This window comes from Dasypus novemcinctus, chromosome 5 (assembly GCF_030445035.2).
Source record: "Dasypus novemcinctus isolate mDasNov1 chromosome 5, mDasNov1.1.hap2, whole genome shotgun sequence".
Lineage (NCBI taxonomy): Eukaryota > Metazoa > Chordata > Mammalia > Cingulata > Dasypodidae > Dasypus > Dasypus novemcinctus.
This window is the reverse complement of record NC_080677.1, coordinates 11,202,155-11,222,611: the sequence shown is the minus strand read 5'-3', so window position 1 is coordinate 11,222,611 and position 20,457 is coordinate 11,202,155. Positions and strand designations below refer to the sequence as shown.

Sequence of the window (20,457 nt, the reverse complement as noted above, 5' to 3'; positions counted from 1 at the left end):
GGACATGCCCCTAAGATAAAAGGACAGGAAATTGTCTAAACTCAAAAAGCCACATGGCTCTATGTATGAGCCATTGAAACAAGGGCTTTTATGTTCCTTCTAGCCCCAGGGTAGCCATTGTCCATATAAAGGTTCAAGCAAACTATTTTTTAAGTGTCATTGCCAATCCCTTGGGCAGGAGCAGGCTGTTTTTGGTGCTCTTTGCAACAGGAGGCACTGGACTGTCCAGTCTGCCTTCTGGTCAGGCTGCTCTTCAAGTTCCAGCTACACCCCTGATTGGAGCTGTGTCATCTCTAGCAAGTTACTGAACATCTTTGAATCTAAATTTCTTAACTTGTAAAGTGAGGCTGAGTTACTTCACAGATCCATCCAGAGCATTAAATTCACAAAAGGAATGTGGTTTCCCAAGAAAACGCTTAGTGACCTAAGCCTTGGCTCTAAACTGACCTGGCTCTCAGCTCTGCCACATTTCAGATGTGACCATACAAAGTTAAACCATCTATGCCTTTGTCTCATCATTTGTAAAATAAAGGCAATTAATACTTCCTCATGGGGTGTCTGTGTGAGGAAGAGATGAGGTCTATGAAGGGTTTCAGCAGAGGCTCACAGCACATGGTGTGCAGCTGAGCATTTCTTGGCGATGGCCATGCCAGCCTGTTTAAATACTTCCTGTGATGATTAACTCACTTTCTCATAGTTTCTAAAACTGAAAGGCTCTTTCAGAGATTATTTAGTCCAGCCCCTCTTTTTACAGAGAATATATTTAATTCCATCATATAAACTAGGAACAACTTTACCAACAGAAAATGTGACTATAAGGTACATACAACAAAAGATCAAACCAAGCACATATCCATGGAAAAATTATACCAATTAAATATGTTTGGCATTTTTCATTACTGTTATCATTATGCTTTTATTCTTTGCTAATACAGGCAAATTTTAAAAACTTAAAATCAACAATCCACTAGCTTGAGTTTTCTGCCATTTGGAAAAAGACAAGTATCATTCAATTTTATTATGGAATACATTGATCCAGGTAATGCAACATCCATGAAGAAAGTTTGGGAACCACTATCAGTGGCCAACCCTAGTCTTACTCATTGTTCAAAACATGAATTTCTATTATACACAAACCCAGACATTTGAAGTTAAAAACAAACACAACTCAAGTAGAAAAAGGTCTTAATTACAGAAAATATTAAAAGAAATGATTACATTTAAAAGTATGTACTAAGCCAGACTCATCTATTACCAAATAGAGAATCTTTGGAATCTACTTTAGCAAGTTAACATAGCATTTCTAGCTCTAGCAAATCACTGGTGTTTGCAGAGGTTTAACTTCTACAGGTCCCAAAGAAGAGACATCCAGGGATAAAGGACTCAGTAGAGAACAGGAAGAAGCAAGTGGGCAGTCCTCTATCTTCTTAAGTGAAATGAAGTAAGAATTATATGAAGAGCTTTTTGGTAGAATTAGGATTCCCTAAAGAATCTGGGCCAAACTGGAAGAAACCAGCTTACTTCATGTGTTTAGATTTTATTTGTACAATGGCTGCATTATTTCAGAGTTTAGAGAATTTGATTTTTTAAAAATTAGAGTAATTGTTAATCAGAGATGGGATGTGTACATTCTGGTAAAATTTTGACTCTGCAAATGAATTTAACTATGTCACCAGGAGGTGAGGCTACAATCCCTCCTAAGAAGTCTACAGAACCACAAAGCCATGCAGCCAGGGCTTAGGGAGTAGACCCCTTAGCTCTTGAGACAGGCTCCAGAAGGGAGTGCCCGTTCTGAACAGACAATGCCACAGGAACGGATGGGGCTCTCCTGCCATTTACAAAGAACAGGTGATCTGTGGCAAGCAAAGACTTAACACTTTTGATTTCAGAGATTTTCACGTATCCTAAAGATCTGAAACACACTCAATTTACAAATTTCTAGGGGCATCTATTTGAATCTTGGGTACTGAAGCTAGAGGACAAGATGAACAAACCTAGCTAACTGCCTAATACTATTTTAACTTGGCACTTTTTTCTCTATTATTTCACAGACTACCAGCAACTGGTATGATTTCTGTAGTTTTCACGAAAATATGCCCTATGACAGTACTTCCAATTTGGAATTACAGAGGTATCCAGATACATTTTAAGAATGCCGGAGCTTACTTTTCAACATTTTTAACAGAATCACGCTTTTGTTACTTTTCCAGCACTGATTCTTAATGTTGACCTTGGGTCTTTCTGCAGTGGTCCCCTACACGACTGGTCTGGGAACATTTTCATGTTCTGAATTTTGAATTTGAGCTTCTTAGGTTCTTGTTGAATCTCTGATTAATAAAAGCTCTGCTTAAAAATGCTCAGAATGAAAAATGAAAAAGGGAATGCAGTACTTCTAGATAACTTTTTCTAGTTTATGGGAAAAAAAAGTAAATGACTTAAAAATTTACCATTTGTGGAGCACTCTTTGAGCGCCAGGCACTGCTCTAAGAGTCATGCAAGCATGCTCTCATTTAATGATCAGAATGCGTGAGGTAGATAGAGTGTCATCTCCGTTTTAGGGAGGAAGACACAGGCTCCCAAAGGGTAAGTCCCTGGTGTGAAGCCACACAGCTAGGATTTTAGCCCAGATATACTTGACTGCAGAACTAGGCATACATCACCTTTTAAAGAATGGCAAAGCCCAATTCTTTCCTGCTCTCTACTGGTAACAAGTCATGAATCTCTACCCGGCAGAGGCCCAAGAGGAAAATGCAAATTATCTATCCCTGTATTAGTTTTCTACTGCTGCCGTAACTAATTACCACAAACCAGGTGGCTTTAAGCAAGTTTCTGGGGGTTGGAAGCCTGGCTAGGGTGGCTGGATTCTCAGGTCAGTGTCTCACCAGGCTAAAATCAACCTGTCTGCCACAGCTGCCCGGGGGTCCTCTTCCAAAGTCCCTGGGTATCTGCAGCATTCATTTCCTTCTCACATTTTCCACATGGCTCCCTCTATCTTCAAGCCAGCAATGACACACTGCATCCTCTTCTGCTTTTCAAGGTCTTTGTGATTACACTGGGCCCACCGAGGTAATCCAGGACAATCTCCCTAGTCTAATAACCTTAATGATATCTGCAAAGTCCCTTTGCCATATAAAGTAACATTTTCACACAAGTAACCAGAGAAGTGAAGGTTACAGGGCCCAAAATTCTGCCTATCACATCTTCCCCTATCCTCTTCTCACAATCTCCTATACACCTACAAAGACCACCAAAGTAAAATGTCCTCTCCCTCTGAAAGCGTTTCATAGGACCCTGCTAGGTGCTGAAGCAATTACAGTCGTGAAACTGGTTCTCATCGACACCATGTATTTGTACTTTAAGAAATGCTAGCTAACTGGGAGATTGTGAAAAGCCCAACCTGGGAGGGAAAGATCTTTTAAGTTTTTCCTATTTCAGGTGATCCCACTCACGTTGGACTCCCTTACAGAATAAGAAAAACATGAAACCAGTACTAACTGTATCCCCCGCTTCCATTCCCATGTTCTACTCTTTCCAGAGTCTAACCCAGACTGAGGAGTTTCCCTTGAAAATGGTGGTGTGGACTGATATTGTAATGTGGATTCTGCCAAATACAAATAACATCTTAAAATTTCAGAAAACTGCTATTATGCACAAAAATTTGCTGATCACTCAGTACACATTAAGCCCATTCTTTGTTTCTGCTTAGCATATATCCTTGCCTCATTGATCATAACAGAATAAACTGATCTGCTCTGAGAACACCTTCTCTTAACAAGAAATGACAGGACAAAATAAAAACAGCAGGCGAATGAGAGCATCCCATAAACAATAATTATGTGATAAAGGAAAAAAAAAGTAAATGCTAACTGTAGAATCTAAGTGGTGGGTCCATAAATTGTTCACTGTATAATTAACTTTTCTGCATGCTTCATCCTAAAATGTCTAAAAAGAACCAATGCAATTCAACCACAGGTACCAAAGCCAGCACTTCTCATTACACCTACCTCAATCACAAGCTCTTTAGGTCATTCTGTCAGAACTTCTTACATATACTCCATTCTTAATTTCCAGAATATTATTCATTTTGCTTCCCTACACTGGATTATATTTCAGTTGCCCAAAGCAACCCATCTTCCAGGCCCATTTCAAGTTCTACCTTCTACTAAAAAAAAATCCTCCCTTTTCTGAAGTGCTATATTACTGAAAAGCCAGTTCTGGAATTTTAGTATTCTGGCCCTGTCTTTTAAGTTTTCTTTTAGAGATATATATTAATAGCTAGGCTTCAAGTACATAGGTGCTTATTATACTATTCTTGCTACTTTTGTACCACATTTCCCATTTTAAAAAACCTCAAAATAGTTCTGGGAACACAACAGATAGTCAAATAACTACTCGATCAAAATGAAATCAATATTTGAAGCAATTATCTAGAAAATTCTAGTAAAACACTCCTGGTCAAGTAATTCAGGCCAATGGAAAATCTGTTGATTATTCTGCTTTTTTCTACTTTGGTAGAAAAAGTTTCTGAAAACTAATAGCTCACATAAGAACAAGTTTGGATCCTGCTTTGTCAATATAGAAACATCTTCAAAATGCACGCCCAAAGATAATCCAATCAGAATGAAATTTTCTTTTTATCCTGCCCTGTAATTGATAAGAAAATTTTTTATTTATATAGAATTCTAGCTAATTTAGTGCAGAGGAATGATAAACTATCACCAATTTGCAAACCCTAATGAGATTCTCAATTTAGACAATGATTATTAATAGTAATTGAAACCACTAGTGGAAAAAAGCTGATAGTTTTATAATGGATGGACTGGGCTGACAACATCCAAACTCAATCAATCTTAATATTACAAAATGAGATGCAAGCCTGCATTATGTCCTTCCTGAAGTGATGCAATGGAACATGACATCATCTATGAATTATTTTTGTAAAAAACTAAAACACGCGAAGTAGGTGTAGATCGGTGGTTGAGAGCCTGCTTCACATACACAAGGTCCCGAGATCAACAGCCAGTACAGACTAAAACAAACAATAAACCTAGACATTATTAGTTTACAGGAAATAAAAGGGTCAGATAAAAAGTTGCAACTCTAAGAGGATGCACTTGGTAAAATATAATTCTATAAGACAAACAACTCAGTTTCTACAAAAATTACCAAAAAAAAAAAAAAAGGAGAAACCTATAATAGTTTAAAAATAAATTTAAAGAGATATCAGCCTAATGCAAGGGATAGCTCTTGTCCGGATCCTGATTCAGGCAGAGTAACTATAAAACAAATTATGAGAATCATACACCACTGTGAGGATGGGAGTGACACAGATATAGGTAAAGTAAGAATGACCACAGGATGAAAACTGTTGAAGATAGATCATGGGTACATGGGGGTTCATTTATACTATTTATTTTTGTGTATTTTTTATATTTTCCATAATAAAATATCTTTTTAAAATGAGTTTTGTTTTGATAAGTGTTGTATTAAAAAACATTTAAAAATTGCTTCTTTAATGAAGACTTCTAGGCAGAAAAATCCAGAGTTCTCAGCTGGACCATTAACTTGTATATACCTGCTCAATTAAATCTTCTAACAGTTACATAGAAGCTCACAAAAAAAGATTTTCAACAAAGAAATCTGTCTCAGTCCTATAAAAAAGGAAGATACAAGGTGTCCCTGTCATAGTGTAGTAAATTATCTGCACTTCTTTGCACCACAGGCTGACTGATAATAAGTCTATGATTTACCTGAAAAGTGAAGATTAAAACAGAACCAGGACATTTAAGTTAAAAAGGAAAAAAAGCAATGAAAGTGAAAAAAATATGTGTACCTACAAATATCATTAGGAATCTCTCTGGTCTATTTTTCAGGAATAGATGAAAATGCACATCTAAATAACTAAGCAAAAATGATTTAGACTGGATGTGGAACTAAAAATTCATATATGACTTGACAGGAAAGAAATACTTTTCAATTATCAAATGCATAGTTAAGTCCCTGTTTATAGAATTCAAATTTCCAAAAGACTACTAAAAATTGGAATTTTAAACCAAAAAGCAGAAAATTCTGATACATTTAACCTTGAGTCCAGGGAGAAATATGGGGTTCTGGAGTCAGGCAAATCTAGATTTGAATCTTAACTCTAGGATTCAAATTTTTCTGCCCATTTTCTAGCTACTGGCTGAAAATTTTCTAGCAAATCATTTGACTTCTTAAGTCTCAGGTTCCATATCAATAAAATTTCCTAATTCACTGGTACAGGACATGAAGCATGTAAAGTAGTCAGCACAGGACCTGACACATACATGCTTAATAAATAATTCAAATAATTTTGCTACCCTATTTCATCAATCCTGAATGCAAATTTTTTTTCACATTCTTACATCTCTGAAAGGGGAGGATATTTTATAATTGATGGCATATCATGGTTTAATTGGCAGAGTTTTTCTTTCTTAATAGTATATAAAATAAGGGTGCATATTATAATCGATAGCATCTTTAGATTCAATGAACCCTAGTATTTATCATGGTAAATCTAAATTCCCAATTTCTGTTTTCAGAATATTCTGTGATAACCAAATTGAGATTTAAAAAGTTTTAAAGTCTGAGTAAAGTCTTTCCAATACATCATGAACAAACAGTTTTGAGACAAATTAATTTTGTAGAAAATGGTTTATCAATTCCATTTTTGTATAAAACACATGGGAGAAACCTAGCCAATCAACACACAATTGTTGCCACATGAAAAGGTACTTTTAGCAAACTCTTAATCTAAGAACATACAAATGCTTCTTTATCTTGTCTACAGTAATTGTCTATGCTCTTCCATTTAACTGTTTTAAAAATTCCACATATCCCCATTATTTCTTCTGTCCCAGTTACAGTACAATTGACAGGGAGGAAGAGAGTTGGCCAAAACAACTCTCTAAGCAGTTTTCTGCTGTCCCTTCTTTCCAATCAGAGATTTGTGGATGTGAGGGATCACACCTAGAATGAAATAAAAATAGTATTATTAAAAACTTTTATAGCGGGCTATATTTCAACACTCAGTGCATCAAACAAAAGGAGTAACATACAAAGAATGAAATTTACATTCCTTTTTCACATTCTGAGTCTTTTAAAGTATCTACACCAAGGACCTTGGCTAGCAGTCCACAATCCCTTTAAAACTTTAAGTAAAATTGTGTAATTTTCTGTGAGTTTTTGAGAAAAAGTACCACAGTTTTTAGGAGATTCTCCAAGAATGTGAACCAAAGTAAGAACCACCAATCCAGACTTATTTGACATACTCAAGTCTTTCAAGGAGAGATCATGCTAAGCAAATTTTCAAGATCATTTTTCAAACATAGTTTAAAGGATATGGAAAATATTTTAAACATCAGGTTCTAAGTATCAGATAATAAAATTTAAACAATGTGCTAAAATAAAAACATTATATATGGTTACAAAGGAAAGAAATATTTATTCAGATCATAATGAAAAAACGCCTAGAGTCATAACAGACTTAACACTTATGGAATTAAAGTTTATATACTTTCTATGGGAAGTGGATGTGGCTCAACAGATAGAACGTCCACCTACCATATAGGAGGTCCAAGGGTTCGATACCTGGCTCATGTGGTAAGCTGGCCCACTTGCAGTACCGCTGGCCCATGCAGGGATGCCCCTGTGTAAGGGTGCCCCGCCCCAAGGAGTGGCCCCTGTGCAAGGAGAGCCGCCCCACATGAAACCACAGCCCACCAGGAGTGGCGCCACACACATGGAGAGCTGACATAAAAAAGACACAGATCCCCCCAGTGCCGCCTGATGAGAATAGAAGCAGACACAGAAGAACTCACAGAGCAGACAATGGGGGCGGGGAGGGAATAAATCTTAAAACAAAAAAAAGTTTATACTTTCTAGTTTGCCATTCAAATGCACTGGAGCATTGCTTCAAATTATATATTCGTTAAAAAGACTAACAACAATCTATGCCCAAAAGGTAATACATACCACCCCCAGCTATGGTTGCCTTGATAAGAGAATCCAACTCTTCATCACCACGGATTGCAAGCTGCAAGTGACGTGGAGTGATACGCTTTACTTTGAGATCCTTAGAAGCATTACCTGCCAGCTCCAGCACCTACAAAGTATTCATGAAATAATACGCAAAATGAAGGATGTAGTTTTAAAAATTCTGTGTATATTCCCAATTATAGCTAAGAAGATAACCATATATATACTTTTAAGAGGTACAGTGGATTGAACCTGGAACCTCGTGCATGGGAAGCAGGCGCTCAAACCACTGAGATGTACCCACACCCCACTAAGATGACTATAAGTGTCCATCAGCAGGTGAATGGATAAATAAAATGTGGCATATACACATAATAAAATATTTTTCGGCCATAAAAAGGAATGAAGTTCTGAATCATGCCACAACACAGATAAACCTTGAAGATATTATGTTGTGTGAAATAAGCCAAACAAAAAGACAAATATTTTATGATCTCACAGATAGGAAATACCTGGAATAAAGAAAGTCAGAGAGCTAGATAATAGACTATAGGTTATCAGGGGTCAGGGCAGGGAGTGTGAAGGGAATGGGCAGTTATTACTTAATGGTACAGTCTGAAGTGACAAAAAGTTTTGGGTAATGGATATTGGTGACGGCAGCACTGTGACTGCAAATAATACCACTGACTTGTATAGTTAAAAGTGGTTAAAATGGGAAAATTTGAGCTGTATATTTTGAACTACAATAAAATGTTAAAAAAAAACACACACACAACTAGAGGATCTGTACATGCAATATGAAATGAAAAAAACATATAAATCTATGATACATTTCTTATACTTCTATCCATTTCTGCCTTTTACTTTACTTCATTTGACCTCTTTTATATTCGACTATCTGCAACAGATATAAAAACTTGAGAAAAAAACCTACTTCTATATAGAAAGACATTTAAAAAGAAAATATTATCCCTTAAACCAAAATTCTAAATATGAACATACAGAAAAATCATTTATTTTAATATATCCATGTGGTGTACTTCTGCATAACCCTTAATGGCTGAAATTTACTGCTTAATACTGGTAGAAAATTTAAGGGGAATTTTCAACTAGAGAAATTTCAAAGTCTCAAATGGCCATAAAACTATATATTTTTTTGCTTCCATCAACTCTACTGGCATTATTTTTTTTTTTTTTAAAGATTTATTTATTTATTTTTAATTTCCCCCCCTCCCCTGGTTGTCTGTTCTTGGTGTCTATTTGCTGCATCTTGTTTCTTTGTCCGCTTCTGTTGTCGTCAGCGGCACGGGAAGTGTGGGCGGCGCCATTCCTGGGCAGGCTGCTCTTTCTTTTCACGCTGGGCGGCTTTCCTCACGGGCGCACTCCTTGCGCGTGGGGCTCCCCCACGCGGGGGACACCCTTGCGTGGCACGGCACTCCTTGCGCGCATCAGCGCTGCGCATGGCCAGCTCCACACGGGTCAAGGAGGCCCGGGGTTTGAACCGCGGACCTCCCATATGGTAGACGGACGCCCTAACCACTGGGCCAAAGTCCGTTTCCCTCTACTGGCATTATTAAAACCTTTAAGGAATAGAAAAATAACTCTACAGTGCCTTCTCATTTAAATAGAGCAGTAACCCTGCATGTATGTTACAATCAACTGGCAAGCTTTTATAAGCTTGAACACCCTGGGCCTCATTCTCCCCAGAGATTCTGATTTATCTGGGGTAAGCTTGTCCATCAGTATTTTTGGAATGCTCCCCAAGCAAAGCTAGTGTGAAGCCAAGGCTGAGATGTGATTACTCTGATCTAAGCTCTTGGATTAGGTTTCAGTATTTTCTTTACCTCTACTAAATGACTAATTCAATGTTAATAATCTCCAATAGGTTCTCTAGTAAGAACCTTCCTCATCAGGTTGGCTATCCCTACCACTTGACTTGTTCACTACTGAAATTATTTCCCCTGCCTGGAATATAGTGTAGTGAGTTTTATGAATTCCCATTCATTTTCCTTAGGAAGGACAGGGATAGAGGGAAGTGGTGGCCTATGACCTAAGAATTAAGAACTCCTGCCAAATTAATTTATCTTCCTGAAATGTCAAACTGAGCAAGATACAGCATTGTGTACATACAACCATGGAGAAAAACAGAAGGATTAATATCATTAACTTTTAGTATCATATTTGTGATTTTTTTAACGTATCATACTGGCAAATCTTTAACCCACCTCAAATCCTCATTAAGAAATTTATATATATATATATATAAATATACACACATATAAGAGATTATACTGTAACTTCACAAATACCGCCTACGGATTATATACATATTTAGCACTAATTAGTAGCACAGTAATTAAAAAATTTTTACACACCTTTGTTACATCACCTAAAAAGAGGATTTGCCTTAACTTTTAAAAAATGAGGACACCAAGATTCTTTTTGACATTGGCAGTGGGTAACAGGAAAAAACACTATTAGAGAAAACCAACCAGCATGTCCTTTTTGAAAACTATTCTACAGGATTTCAGATCGTTAGTGTTTAACACGTTTTGGATTCGCACATATAACAAGCATATCTCTACAAACCTCAGCAGTGAGATACTCCAGAATTGCAGCACTGTACACTGCAGCAGTGGCACCAACCCTCCCATGGCTGGTAGTACGAGTCTTCAAGTGTCTGTGGATACGGCCCACTGGAAACTGAAACAGAAACTGTCTTAAGTGCAAAGTACTGAAGAATCTTAAATTTTCAATATAAAATTTAATAAAAAGTAAACTATTATGAATAATCCATGAAAAAACACACACACACAAAAACAAAAAAAAACAAAGCCTGGCTGATTTCAAAGACATATACATATATGCATACTTATATGTGTAAGTCCTAGGAACTGGTAACAACCAGACAGGTTTGGTTTCCAATGTTTTTTTCTTCTTCTTCTATCATGTATTAACACAACTTGATGCCTGCTTTTACCCTCCTGAGGCTATCATAAAAGTTATTAAAAAAAAACCAGTTTTATGAATGCATTTCAGCAAATATGGGAAATTCCATTATAAAACGAAGGGAAACTGTGCTCTGCTGTCATCAACTGGACATTTAACGTCTCAGCCATTGTATTTGTATGTATTGATTTCTTAACCTAATAAACACATGCTACGCTGACCTCCGCCACCTTCCTCAGGCATTAAAGTCCATTCTTCTTTACTCATTTTCAAGAGGTCTCCTGACACCTAAGAAAAATTAAGACCAACCTCTCATTGCTGTTCTTCCCCTCTACTTTCTGAGGGAAAAGCTCTCTCATTTCCGAAGTATCCTAATTCCTTTGTCTGTGTTCCTGACTCTTCTCCTTCACAACTGTTACACACATTCCTTACTCCTTTACTGCCCTATCATTTCAGGATCTCCAATTACTTCCTTTCCAAACAAAACTTCTGCATATTCAATTTAAAACACCCTACTCATGGCTAGGACGCTTCCTTTATGTTATGGCCTAGTTATCACCTTTCCAATGTCAAAACTTTAAAACAAATTCTGATTGAGAATTTATATGGTGCTCTAAAATCTAGAGGTATCATAAAAGAAGTGTAGTTTCCCATCCCCCTTCCTTTAGTACCACTTGGATCATGTGATCTTGCTCAAAAACTTTCAATGGCTTACCATTGCTATGAGGATAAAACCCAAATCTTCAGCTTGCCCTTCAAACTTCCTGTTTTAAAAATGTCCTCATATATAAACATTTTTTAAAAAGTGTCATACGTTGGAAATAATGTTTATTCCTCCAGAAGATTTTGAATTTGGGACAATTGAAATATATGTGAAGTTTGAAAATATTTAGTGGCCTGGAGTATATCACTCATAGTTTAAAATAAGGTATTAGAGAATGATTCAGAGGATTAATGTATAATTTGTAATTCTCTCAAAAATTGCATCTTATCCTGAAAGCAAATGTACCATTACAAATACCTTCTTCAAAAGAAAAAGAGAGGTTACTCACTTTATTATGATACAACTTATAAAAAAGAACCAGAAACATAATTACAATCTAGAAATAACAGACTTTTATAGAAACAAATCACCAAGTTCATTTAAGCCTTTTTCCTAATAGGTCCTTGTTTGGAAGAATATGAATTAAAGACAGAAACTTTATGGTAAGTCTTGTCTAATCACTCTTACTATTAAAAGTCAGTGGTACTACAAGAACATTTTTGTAATTATTGAAACATCTATGGGCCATGAAAATAATTTAAGTGATAAATTTTTACAGCATGGATACATTACCTGGAGTCCAGCTCTTTGTGAGCGAGATACTGCCTTAGCCTTGGCCTTTCCACTGTCTTTACCGGCTTTGCCTCCAGCCTAGATGAAAAAACACTTCTGATAAAGTACTTAAAACACTATTTAAAAATACTCAGGAAACAAAACTTTTTCCAGTTTTACTTTAGGTGGTTTAAAAGAAAAATCTCTTTCCTTATTTGTAAATATACATTTGATTATATCACCTTATAGTTATTCCTATAAAAACTGAGGTCAAATACTAAACACCTGTTAAAAAGCTGAGATTTATACAACTCTCAACCTATTTCTCAATTTTCAGATGGAAGAATCTTGACCAAGTCAATAAAACTACTTTCACGCATGCTTGAAATATTTTATAATGAAATAATCTTTTAAAACGTCAACATATATTATTACCAGAGAAAGAGAATTTAGCTCTTCTAGGGGCATAATGGGTCTTCAAATTTCTACTTAACGGGTTTAAACAAATATTGCTTTCACATGATGGAAAATAAATAACTTCATAAATAACCTTCATGTCCACTAAATCATGGCATTATGAACACAATGGAATATTATGCAGACATCTCAACAAACTGAGACATAAACGTGCTGATATGGAACAACTCACAAAACATTTCTAAGTGAAAAAGGCAAGGTATATGCAGTGAGCTCCTATTGTGTGAAAATGGGGCAGATGGAGTATGTGTGTATGCATATATTTCACACAGTAAGTTAGAAGAGTGTTTGCCTCTAGGGAGGGAATACTAAAGATCTGATATGAGAGGGAAACCAATTTTCTCTTTTGTACTTAATGATTTTACTATTTAAATCTACTGTTTTTTCACTGTAAAAAAGCTATTTAAAAAAAAAAGCTTACAACATTGGCTGTCTAAGGGTCTACATTTTCAAAGGACAGGATAAGCTTTGAAACACATATCCCCTTGTACTGCTTCACTTAAAAATTTTTTAAGCTAAAATCAACCATGTATAGTCCCCTAATTGCATGTTTCTGAAGATTTGATATTTATTTCCCAAAATCATATGGAAAAAATAAAGTCTTGGGAGGTATTAAAACAGTCTAGGTACAAATTCATTTATTTTCTCTCTCTTAGATTCAACAATTTAGCAAAAGAGACTCATCTAGATTCAACACAGAATTAAGAATCTCTAGATTTCTACCAGAATAAGTCATATATTTTAATAATCTCACTATATTACTATTCATAATAGTAGTATTATGATTTTGATTTCTAAGGTCAACACAGTCACAATGTATTCTTATCTATCCCTCAAATAAAGACATCTTTTCATCTATTTGCTCTAGAAACAGTTAAAAAACTCTCAACTAGTGCATTAGTCTAAAATGATAATTATCATCGCTCTAACTGGATTAGGAAATAAGTACTTTATTAAAAGCCACTAAGCGCAAAACTCCCTCAGCTTCTCAATTTATATCATTACCACTCTGCTTAAAGCAATTTTATCCTTACTGTTTCAAATCTGTTATATTTGTTGCTTTATCTATTTGCATTTTAAGGAAGTAGAAATGATTTCTGTAAGCCTCAATACATTAAATGGTTATTTCCAAGTTTTGGTGATGATGCAGTTCTCATACTTAACGAAAGCAAACTTTTAGGTATCAAACTTGTCTGAACATAAAACTGTACAACAAATGGATAATTATTTTTCCTTCATAGCCTTCTCACACTGTATATATACTCTTTCAGTTGCACTTTCATTTTAATGTAGCAAATAAAAGCAATATCAGGTTTTATGACATGAATTAGTATGAACCTGGGTTAGGCCTCTTAGGGGAAATTAGAGTGTACATTTAACTCAGAAAATTTTCAAAAATGGATACCAGGGTATTTTCATATTAGTGTAACAGATACATGTGCACTTCCCCTGAAGCTTTAAATCTTTAAAAAAGGATACATTAAGTCAATTGAGAGACTCAAGAATGACAACTGACACCTCCTGTATTTTTAGCTTACATTAACATGTATTTTTAGCGAGTGGTACATAAATACCAATACCCAGCACATCTATAGAGATTAATGAGAAATATCTTAAAATCAGCCAGGATCATAAAAACCATCAGTTTGAGCAAATTAATTTGAAGATTAGATACAATCAGTGCCTCATTTTGTGAAAGTTCTTTACTATGTATCACTACTATTAATTGTAAATCATAAACTACGAAGAGGCAACTCTTCATAAAATCTATTCGTTGTAAAATTTGGGAATTTTATGATGACCGAAGTTTTTAGCTTCTCGTTTGGCCAATTAACAGTGAGGTCTGTTGAATTCTGTACCTGTCATATCAAGCACATACATAAAACCGCGGTATGAGGGATGAAAGCCTGGGCTTAACTTTTACGTGGGTAGCTCTGGTTGAAGAACCTTTCTTAAGACAGAACGTTTAAAGCACGAATCTCAACATAAATAAGATTTCATAGTAACAGTATTACTATCTCCACACAATCTTTGAGGCAACGCCGTTTATTCTTGACCACTTTCTCCTTCCCTCAGCTTTAGAACGCGGCTGGAGTTTTTTATTCACTCTCCCTTTTCAAAAACCGCACCTTTCGTACCTAGATTTGAACTTGAGGAAAAGGATTCAAGATGGAAAATTCATAAGAGGGGCAAAGGGAGGTGGCTACTGTAGCGTGAAGAACACAAGCCCCAAGGATGTCAGAATAGGGGGCGTGGACCCCTCACCTATGCAATCACCTACGACCAGACATGTGTACGGTTCCCAGCTATAACCCTTATGTTGTTGCTCAAAAGACCACGAGTCCAAGCCCCCTTTCCCCATGGAAATGATGTAATGAATAGCGTGAAAGGCTTGTAACTTCTCCAGGATATCCTGCTTGCCCTCATTTTGTGCAGTTACCGTGCTCAAGAGCAAACACTCAACCCTGCACTTCAAAAGCGAACCAGGTCCTTGGCCTTCCTCCTCCTCCCTGGAACCGTGCCGGCGCCCCGCCAGGGCACCTATCTCGCTCGGGCCACGCTCTCCGGCGGCCGGCGGCGGCCGAGGCTGTCAGCGCTGCCCAGGCCAGCTGGGGCCGCACGTCCCCGCCCGGGCGTCGGCGGCCAGGGGCGGCCCGGGCTTTTGGCGCGGGATTCAAAGAGGGAGGGGCTGCGTGCGGCCCTCGAGGGCGCGCGGAGACGGGCTCGGCCAGGACGCGGCGCCGGGAAACTCTGCGCTCAACAGGTAGAGCGGCCGCGGACCGGGGCGGGGGCAGGGCAGGGCCGGGGCTGGACGAGCCGCGTCCGGCGCCCAGGGGACCCCCGTGCCCGGGGCGACCCGCGCGACCCCCGGCACCCGCCCCCGCGGCACCGGGCCCTCGGCCGGGACGGGGAGCGCCGGCCCGCTCCGGCCCTCACCATGGTCTCGGCGCTGCTTCCGGACCACTGCTTCCACCCGTCCGCTCTGGCGCGGCGCCGAATCCGCTCCGCTCGGCCCGCGCGCGCCGCACCTGCTCCCCCTCCCAAGCCGCCGCCTCCGTTATCGCAGCCCCAACCGCCGCCACCGCCGGAGCCCAGACAATGCCCACGGCCCGCCTCGCGCGCCCCCCGCCAATGGCCGCTCGCTTTGCTGGTTTGAACCCCCGGGGACGGCCAATCGCGCGCCTCCTTCTAGCCAGACTCCGCCCCCTGCACCGCCTCCCTAACGGCTGTTTGTTTTTGCACACGGCACGCGGAGGCGGGTCCGCAGGCCCCATCCCCGACGGGTTGGGGCGCGAGGTGGGCGGGAGGAGCGCGGGGCTCTCCACCTGCCTCCGCGCGTAGGAGCCGGACGAGCAGAAGGCTAGGCCAATGGGGCCGGACGCTCTGTGGAAGCGAGCCAATGAAAGCATCGCCCGCGAGCTAGGTAGGCGGGCCGCCAAGAGTGACAGCAAGATTAGCCAGTGGCTGCAGCGATTTGAGGTGTCCGTTGCTTTCCCGCCCATACGCGGCTTCTGTTCTGATTCTGGGACTTGGCGAAGGAAGTGGCAGTCGGATGTCGCTTTTTCGGGCCGTTTCTAACACAGACTCATCGCAGCTCTTAGTCTGAGGCAGGACTTACGGGGCTCTGCACCCCGGCGGGCCCTGATTTCAGGGTGGGAAGAGCCTCACCCTCAGCACTGTTGCGGCTCTCTTACTTGTCGGGACTGACAGGGATGTCGCCTCAGCAAAGCAGCGGTAACCCCTTGGCGAGGTTCCGATTGGCCTCGTTCGTTTGCTTTTCCTTCCGTTAGGAGGCTAAAAGTTTTGGGGAACTTCCAACTAAAGCGAAGCAAAGCGGTAAAATGGAATTGCCATTCCCCAAAGTGTTGGGAAGATTAAATAGCGTGTGTAGAAGCGTGTGGCGCGTAGTAGGCGCTCCAGTGATTTTTCCTTTCACGGCCTGTTTCCACAGTTTGAGGAGGCCCGTCGCCATCATCTATGTTACAGCCTGGACTAGATGGGCTTTCTGGGGACGGCAACCCCATTTCACAGCTGAAGAAAAAGGTTCTGGCCAGCCTATTTGCCTAAGCTCGCACAGCCAGTGAATAACCAAGATACGGGTCCAAGTCCTTCGATGTTTATTCTAACTCATAACTGTTGTTTGAAATGCTTTCATTCTTTCCACAGTGTTACGTTCTGACTGCTAGGAGGACTCAGTACTGAGCAAAACAAAATTCCTCTTTTCTTGAAGATTGCCTTCTAGAGAAGTGGTTTTCATGGACTACATTTCCAATAAATCATCAGGTAGCCAATACCTGTCCCAAAGTTTGAATTATTTTTCTTCTGACATATACTGACGCTTTGGACTCAGTCTCCATCAGAGGAAACGTCTTGAAGGAAGTGAGTTTTTTAAGGAAAGGTAACTTGTGAATTCAAGGACAGGTGGAAGGTGGGCTTCCAACTTCACTGGACTCTGCTTGGTGCAGTGCCTAGTACCCCCTAAATGTCAGTTGGCAAATGAGAGGAAAGAATAGCAACACGCTTTTAAGCTACTTGTACGTAGGCAGTGTGGTCTGTAGAAAGACCTGAGTTTGAATCAGGACTCCTTCATTTGCAAGTTATTTGACCTGGGCAAGGCATTTAACATTACCAAGCCTGTTTTGTTATTGCCAAACTGAAAATAGCAATACCTATTTTACAGCTTTTGAGTGAGCTTTAATTCAATAATATATACGTGAATGGGCTTAGCACTTTACCTAGCAGGCAATAAATAGTCAACAAATGTTAATTTACTTCCTTAAAAGGAAATCCATTTTCTCACCACACTGCCCCTCTCACCCTTGTTTCAGATTTTGATGGAAATGAGTTAGGTTGGAAAAAAATGGTCCTCATCACAGACAATAGTAATCCCCTACTGATTTATATATCCTGTTTAGAGATGAGAGAAATGTATAGAGGCACAGAGCCTGAAGAAAAATGGATAGAAGTTTTCTGGCATCTGTAGAGAAACTGCCTAACAATTTTACAAAGCAAGTGTGCTAATGAGTGAAGTCTAGTTGCCAGTGAACTAGAGTTACAGTTCATTTACAACAAAGAAGGCAGTATGCTCTCATGAAGAATACCATTGTAATGGGCAAATTTTAGATAATTACCATCTACAATGTTTAACCACCAAGCATTGACAAATTATCAACTTTGCTGGATTACTGAATCTGAATCAGAAACTCTAGGGGTGGGGTCCATCCTCTGATATTTTAACAGCCTTCTAGAACTCAGGTACATGCTAAATTCTGAGACTGAGGTAAACAGTCCAGATCCCACTTCAAGCCTGCATTTAGGTGCTCGGCTTCTGAGATTGTTGACTGATGATTGTTCAGGAGTCTTTCCCTAGGAATTTCACGCAGCTGAAGTGAGCTGCATCACCTAAAGTTATGCCCCCTTCCATGGGGCAGCCCACCTCCAATGACTAGTAGATGTGGGACACAGTGCCTAGCTAGCTCTCTTAAGCTCAATTTGTGACAACTGAGGGGCCACTCCAGTTCCAGTTTTCTGTGATCAGCACTGCTTTGCTATAATTGCATGTTAGTTCAACTTCTCCCTCTACTCAATCCTGTTTCCTTTCTGTTTTCTCATAGTAATGCTTCCAAAAGCATTCTCCAGTAAACCTCTTGTATGCAAATCTCCTTATATTCTGTTTCCTGGGAAACCTGACATAAGACACTTTCATATCTGACATCACTGGTTGTCTCTGCAGAGGTAAAATGAATGGCTTAGGGGCAGAGGTGGAAGGTGAGCTTTTCATACCCTTTGTCCCTTTTGAGTTTTGTACATGTGAATGTACACAAATGCACAACTGTGATTATATGCTATATTAATATAAATAAAATTGATTTTAAAAACCCCACTCAAAAAGCTGATTGTTTTAGCATTTATTTTTTGTTTTCAGTTTTGTTTTCTATTCGTTTCTGTGTTTTAAAGCCTTTAGAGAGGACAGACTTAGCAATTAGTAGATTCCAGGAGATTTTATCCCTGTGTTGTTTGAATTTACATTTTAATGCTGCAGTACTCCAAAATATTATAAAACCTTTAAGAGACGTTTTCTTTTGGCCGCTCTTGTTAACGGCAGCCAAATTCTTTTTTTTTTCCGTAAACGTCCCTAGAGAGGTTTACCCCAGATCTCAACGGTTAGGCAACTACTGCCATAAGCCAGAACCTGCCTGTTTCTAAAATAGGTAAATCAAGATGTAGGACCCACCCACCCTTCTATATTCTGCTTTCTGATTCTGGGACTTAGACTCTGAAAACCACATTTACTTTTCTACTTTGTCTTCTGCATTCCTCCTGGGCATGCAGTAGAGGGTGCTAGAGAGAAGCTGTAAGATTGATGGAGGGACAAGGAACACACCTTCCTGCCTGCTTTCTGTTCCTGTATCACCCAAGCAACAGTTTTTCACTGTGGTAGCAGCAGCTGAATCATTTTTTCCAACACTTAGAAAACCAGCCTCATTGCCTCCTACAGCCCCCCAGCACCAGTCAGCTCTCTTTTCAGTAGTTTGAGCTTCAGCTTCACGGGGCCCTTCTAGGTTTCTAAAAATGTTCTCTTTGTTTTTTCAAGGGTGGTAGCTGCTATTTGCGGCCTTGTTTTACCCTTTTAGTAGTTAAAAGACTTTATACCCAATTTACAATACTTTATGTAATATTCTCAGTTCAAATAATTTGGTTCAAATAATTTTGTAACTTGAATGTACCTTAGCTGATACAGTATATAATCTCTTTCGGAGAACTTTTATGATAGAAAATTTTAAACATACAAAAGTAAAGAGAGTATTTCAGTGAACCCAACATGCCTATCGCACAATTACAATTATTAACTTGTGGCCACTTTTCCTTTTATGTTCACATTCACATCCATTCTACCATTTTTAAAGTAAATCCAAAGTAAAGGAAAGAGGCAACAGTTTTTAGAGGAAAATTGTTTTACAAAAGCTTTGGTTCACTTTAAAATTGTACAATGTGCATGTATTACCTGTTGAAAAAATAAAAAGAACAAACTAAACCCAAAGCAAGCAGAAGGGGAAAAATAAAGACTAGAGAGGAAATAAATGAAAGAAAATAGTAAAACAGTAGAGAAAATCAAAAGTTGATTTTATAAAAAGGTCAACTAGACTGATCAAGAAAAAAAGAAATTTCAGATCACTAAAATCATGAATGAAAGATCACCGTTGACCTTGCTGAAATAAAAAGGATTATAAGGGAATACTTCATGCCAACAAATTAGATAACCTAGATGAACTAGACAAATTCCTAAAAAGACAGGAAATACTGAGACTTTCTCAAAAAACTTTGAAAATCTAAATAGTAATAAAACTTCCTGTAAAGACAAGCTCAGAACTAGATGCTTTCATTGTTGAGTTCTATCATCACAAACTCTTCCAAAAGATAGAGAAGGGAACATTTCCCAACTCATCATATGAAGTTAATATTACCTTGATAACAAAACCAGACAGCTATTATAAGAAAGGAAAACTGAAGGCCAATATTCCTTATGAATAGAAACAAAAACCTTGAACGGAAAGTGGTGAAACAAATAACAACCTATGAAAAGGATTATATGCCATGACCAAGTATGGTTTATCCCAGGAATACAAGGTTGGTTTAACATATGTAATCAATGTAATAAACCATATTAATAAAGGACAAAAACCACATGATCATCTTAATCGGTTAAGGAAAAGCAT

The 20,457-nt window shown here is 38.7% G+C and overlaps 1 protein-coding gene and 1 long non-coding RNA gene across 2 annotated transcripts; one reads left to right on the top strand and one right to left on the bottom strand.

The window, feature by feature from the left end:
* Positions 1 to 745: 745 nt before the first annotated feature.
* H2AZ2 (H2A.Z variant histone 2) lies at positions 746 to 15,851 on the bottom strand. The gene is made up of 5 exons (XM_004457470.5): positions 15,677 to 15,851; positions 12,284 to 12,361; positions 10,588 to 10,701; positions 7,996 to 8,125; positions 746 to 6,990 (listed from the first exon to the last, which is right to left on the bottom strand). The coding sequence occupies exons 1-5, from the start codon at positions 15,677 to 15,679 to the stop codon at positions 6,929 to 6,931; spliced, it is 387 nt and encodes a 128-aa protein (XP_004457527.1). The 5' UTR covers positions 15,680 to 15,851; the 3' UTR covers positions 746 to 6,928.
* Positions 15,852 to 15,897: 46 nt separating this feature from the next.
* LOC131278452 (uncharacterized) lies at positions 15,898 to 18,631 on the top strand. The gene is made up of 2 exons (XR_009185733.1): positions 15,898 to 17,119; positions 18,355 to 18,631. It is a non-coding gene; the product is annotated as an uncharacterized lncRNA (long non-coding RNA).
* The last annotated feature ends 1,826 nt before the right edge of the window (positions 18,632 to 20,457 follow it).

What these genes read in the sequence shown, in the direction of transcription:
- H2AZ2 (XM_004457470.5), bottom strand. An exon ending in TGGAGTATCTCACTGCTGAG is followed by an intron (nt 8,126 to 10,587) that starts GTTTGTAGAGAT and finishes AATACTTTGTAG; the next exon opens with GTGCTGGAGCTGGCAGGTAA. An exon ending in GGCAACCATAGCTGGGGGTG is followed by an intron (nt 6,991 to 7,995) that starts GTATGTATTACC and finishes ATTTCATTCTAG; the next exon opens with GTGTGATCCCTCACATCCAC.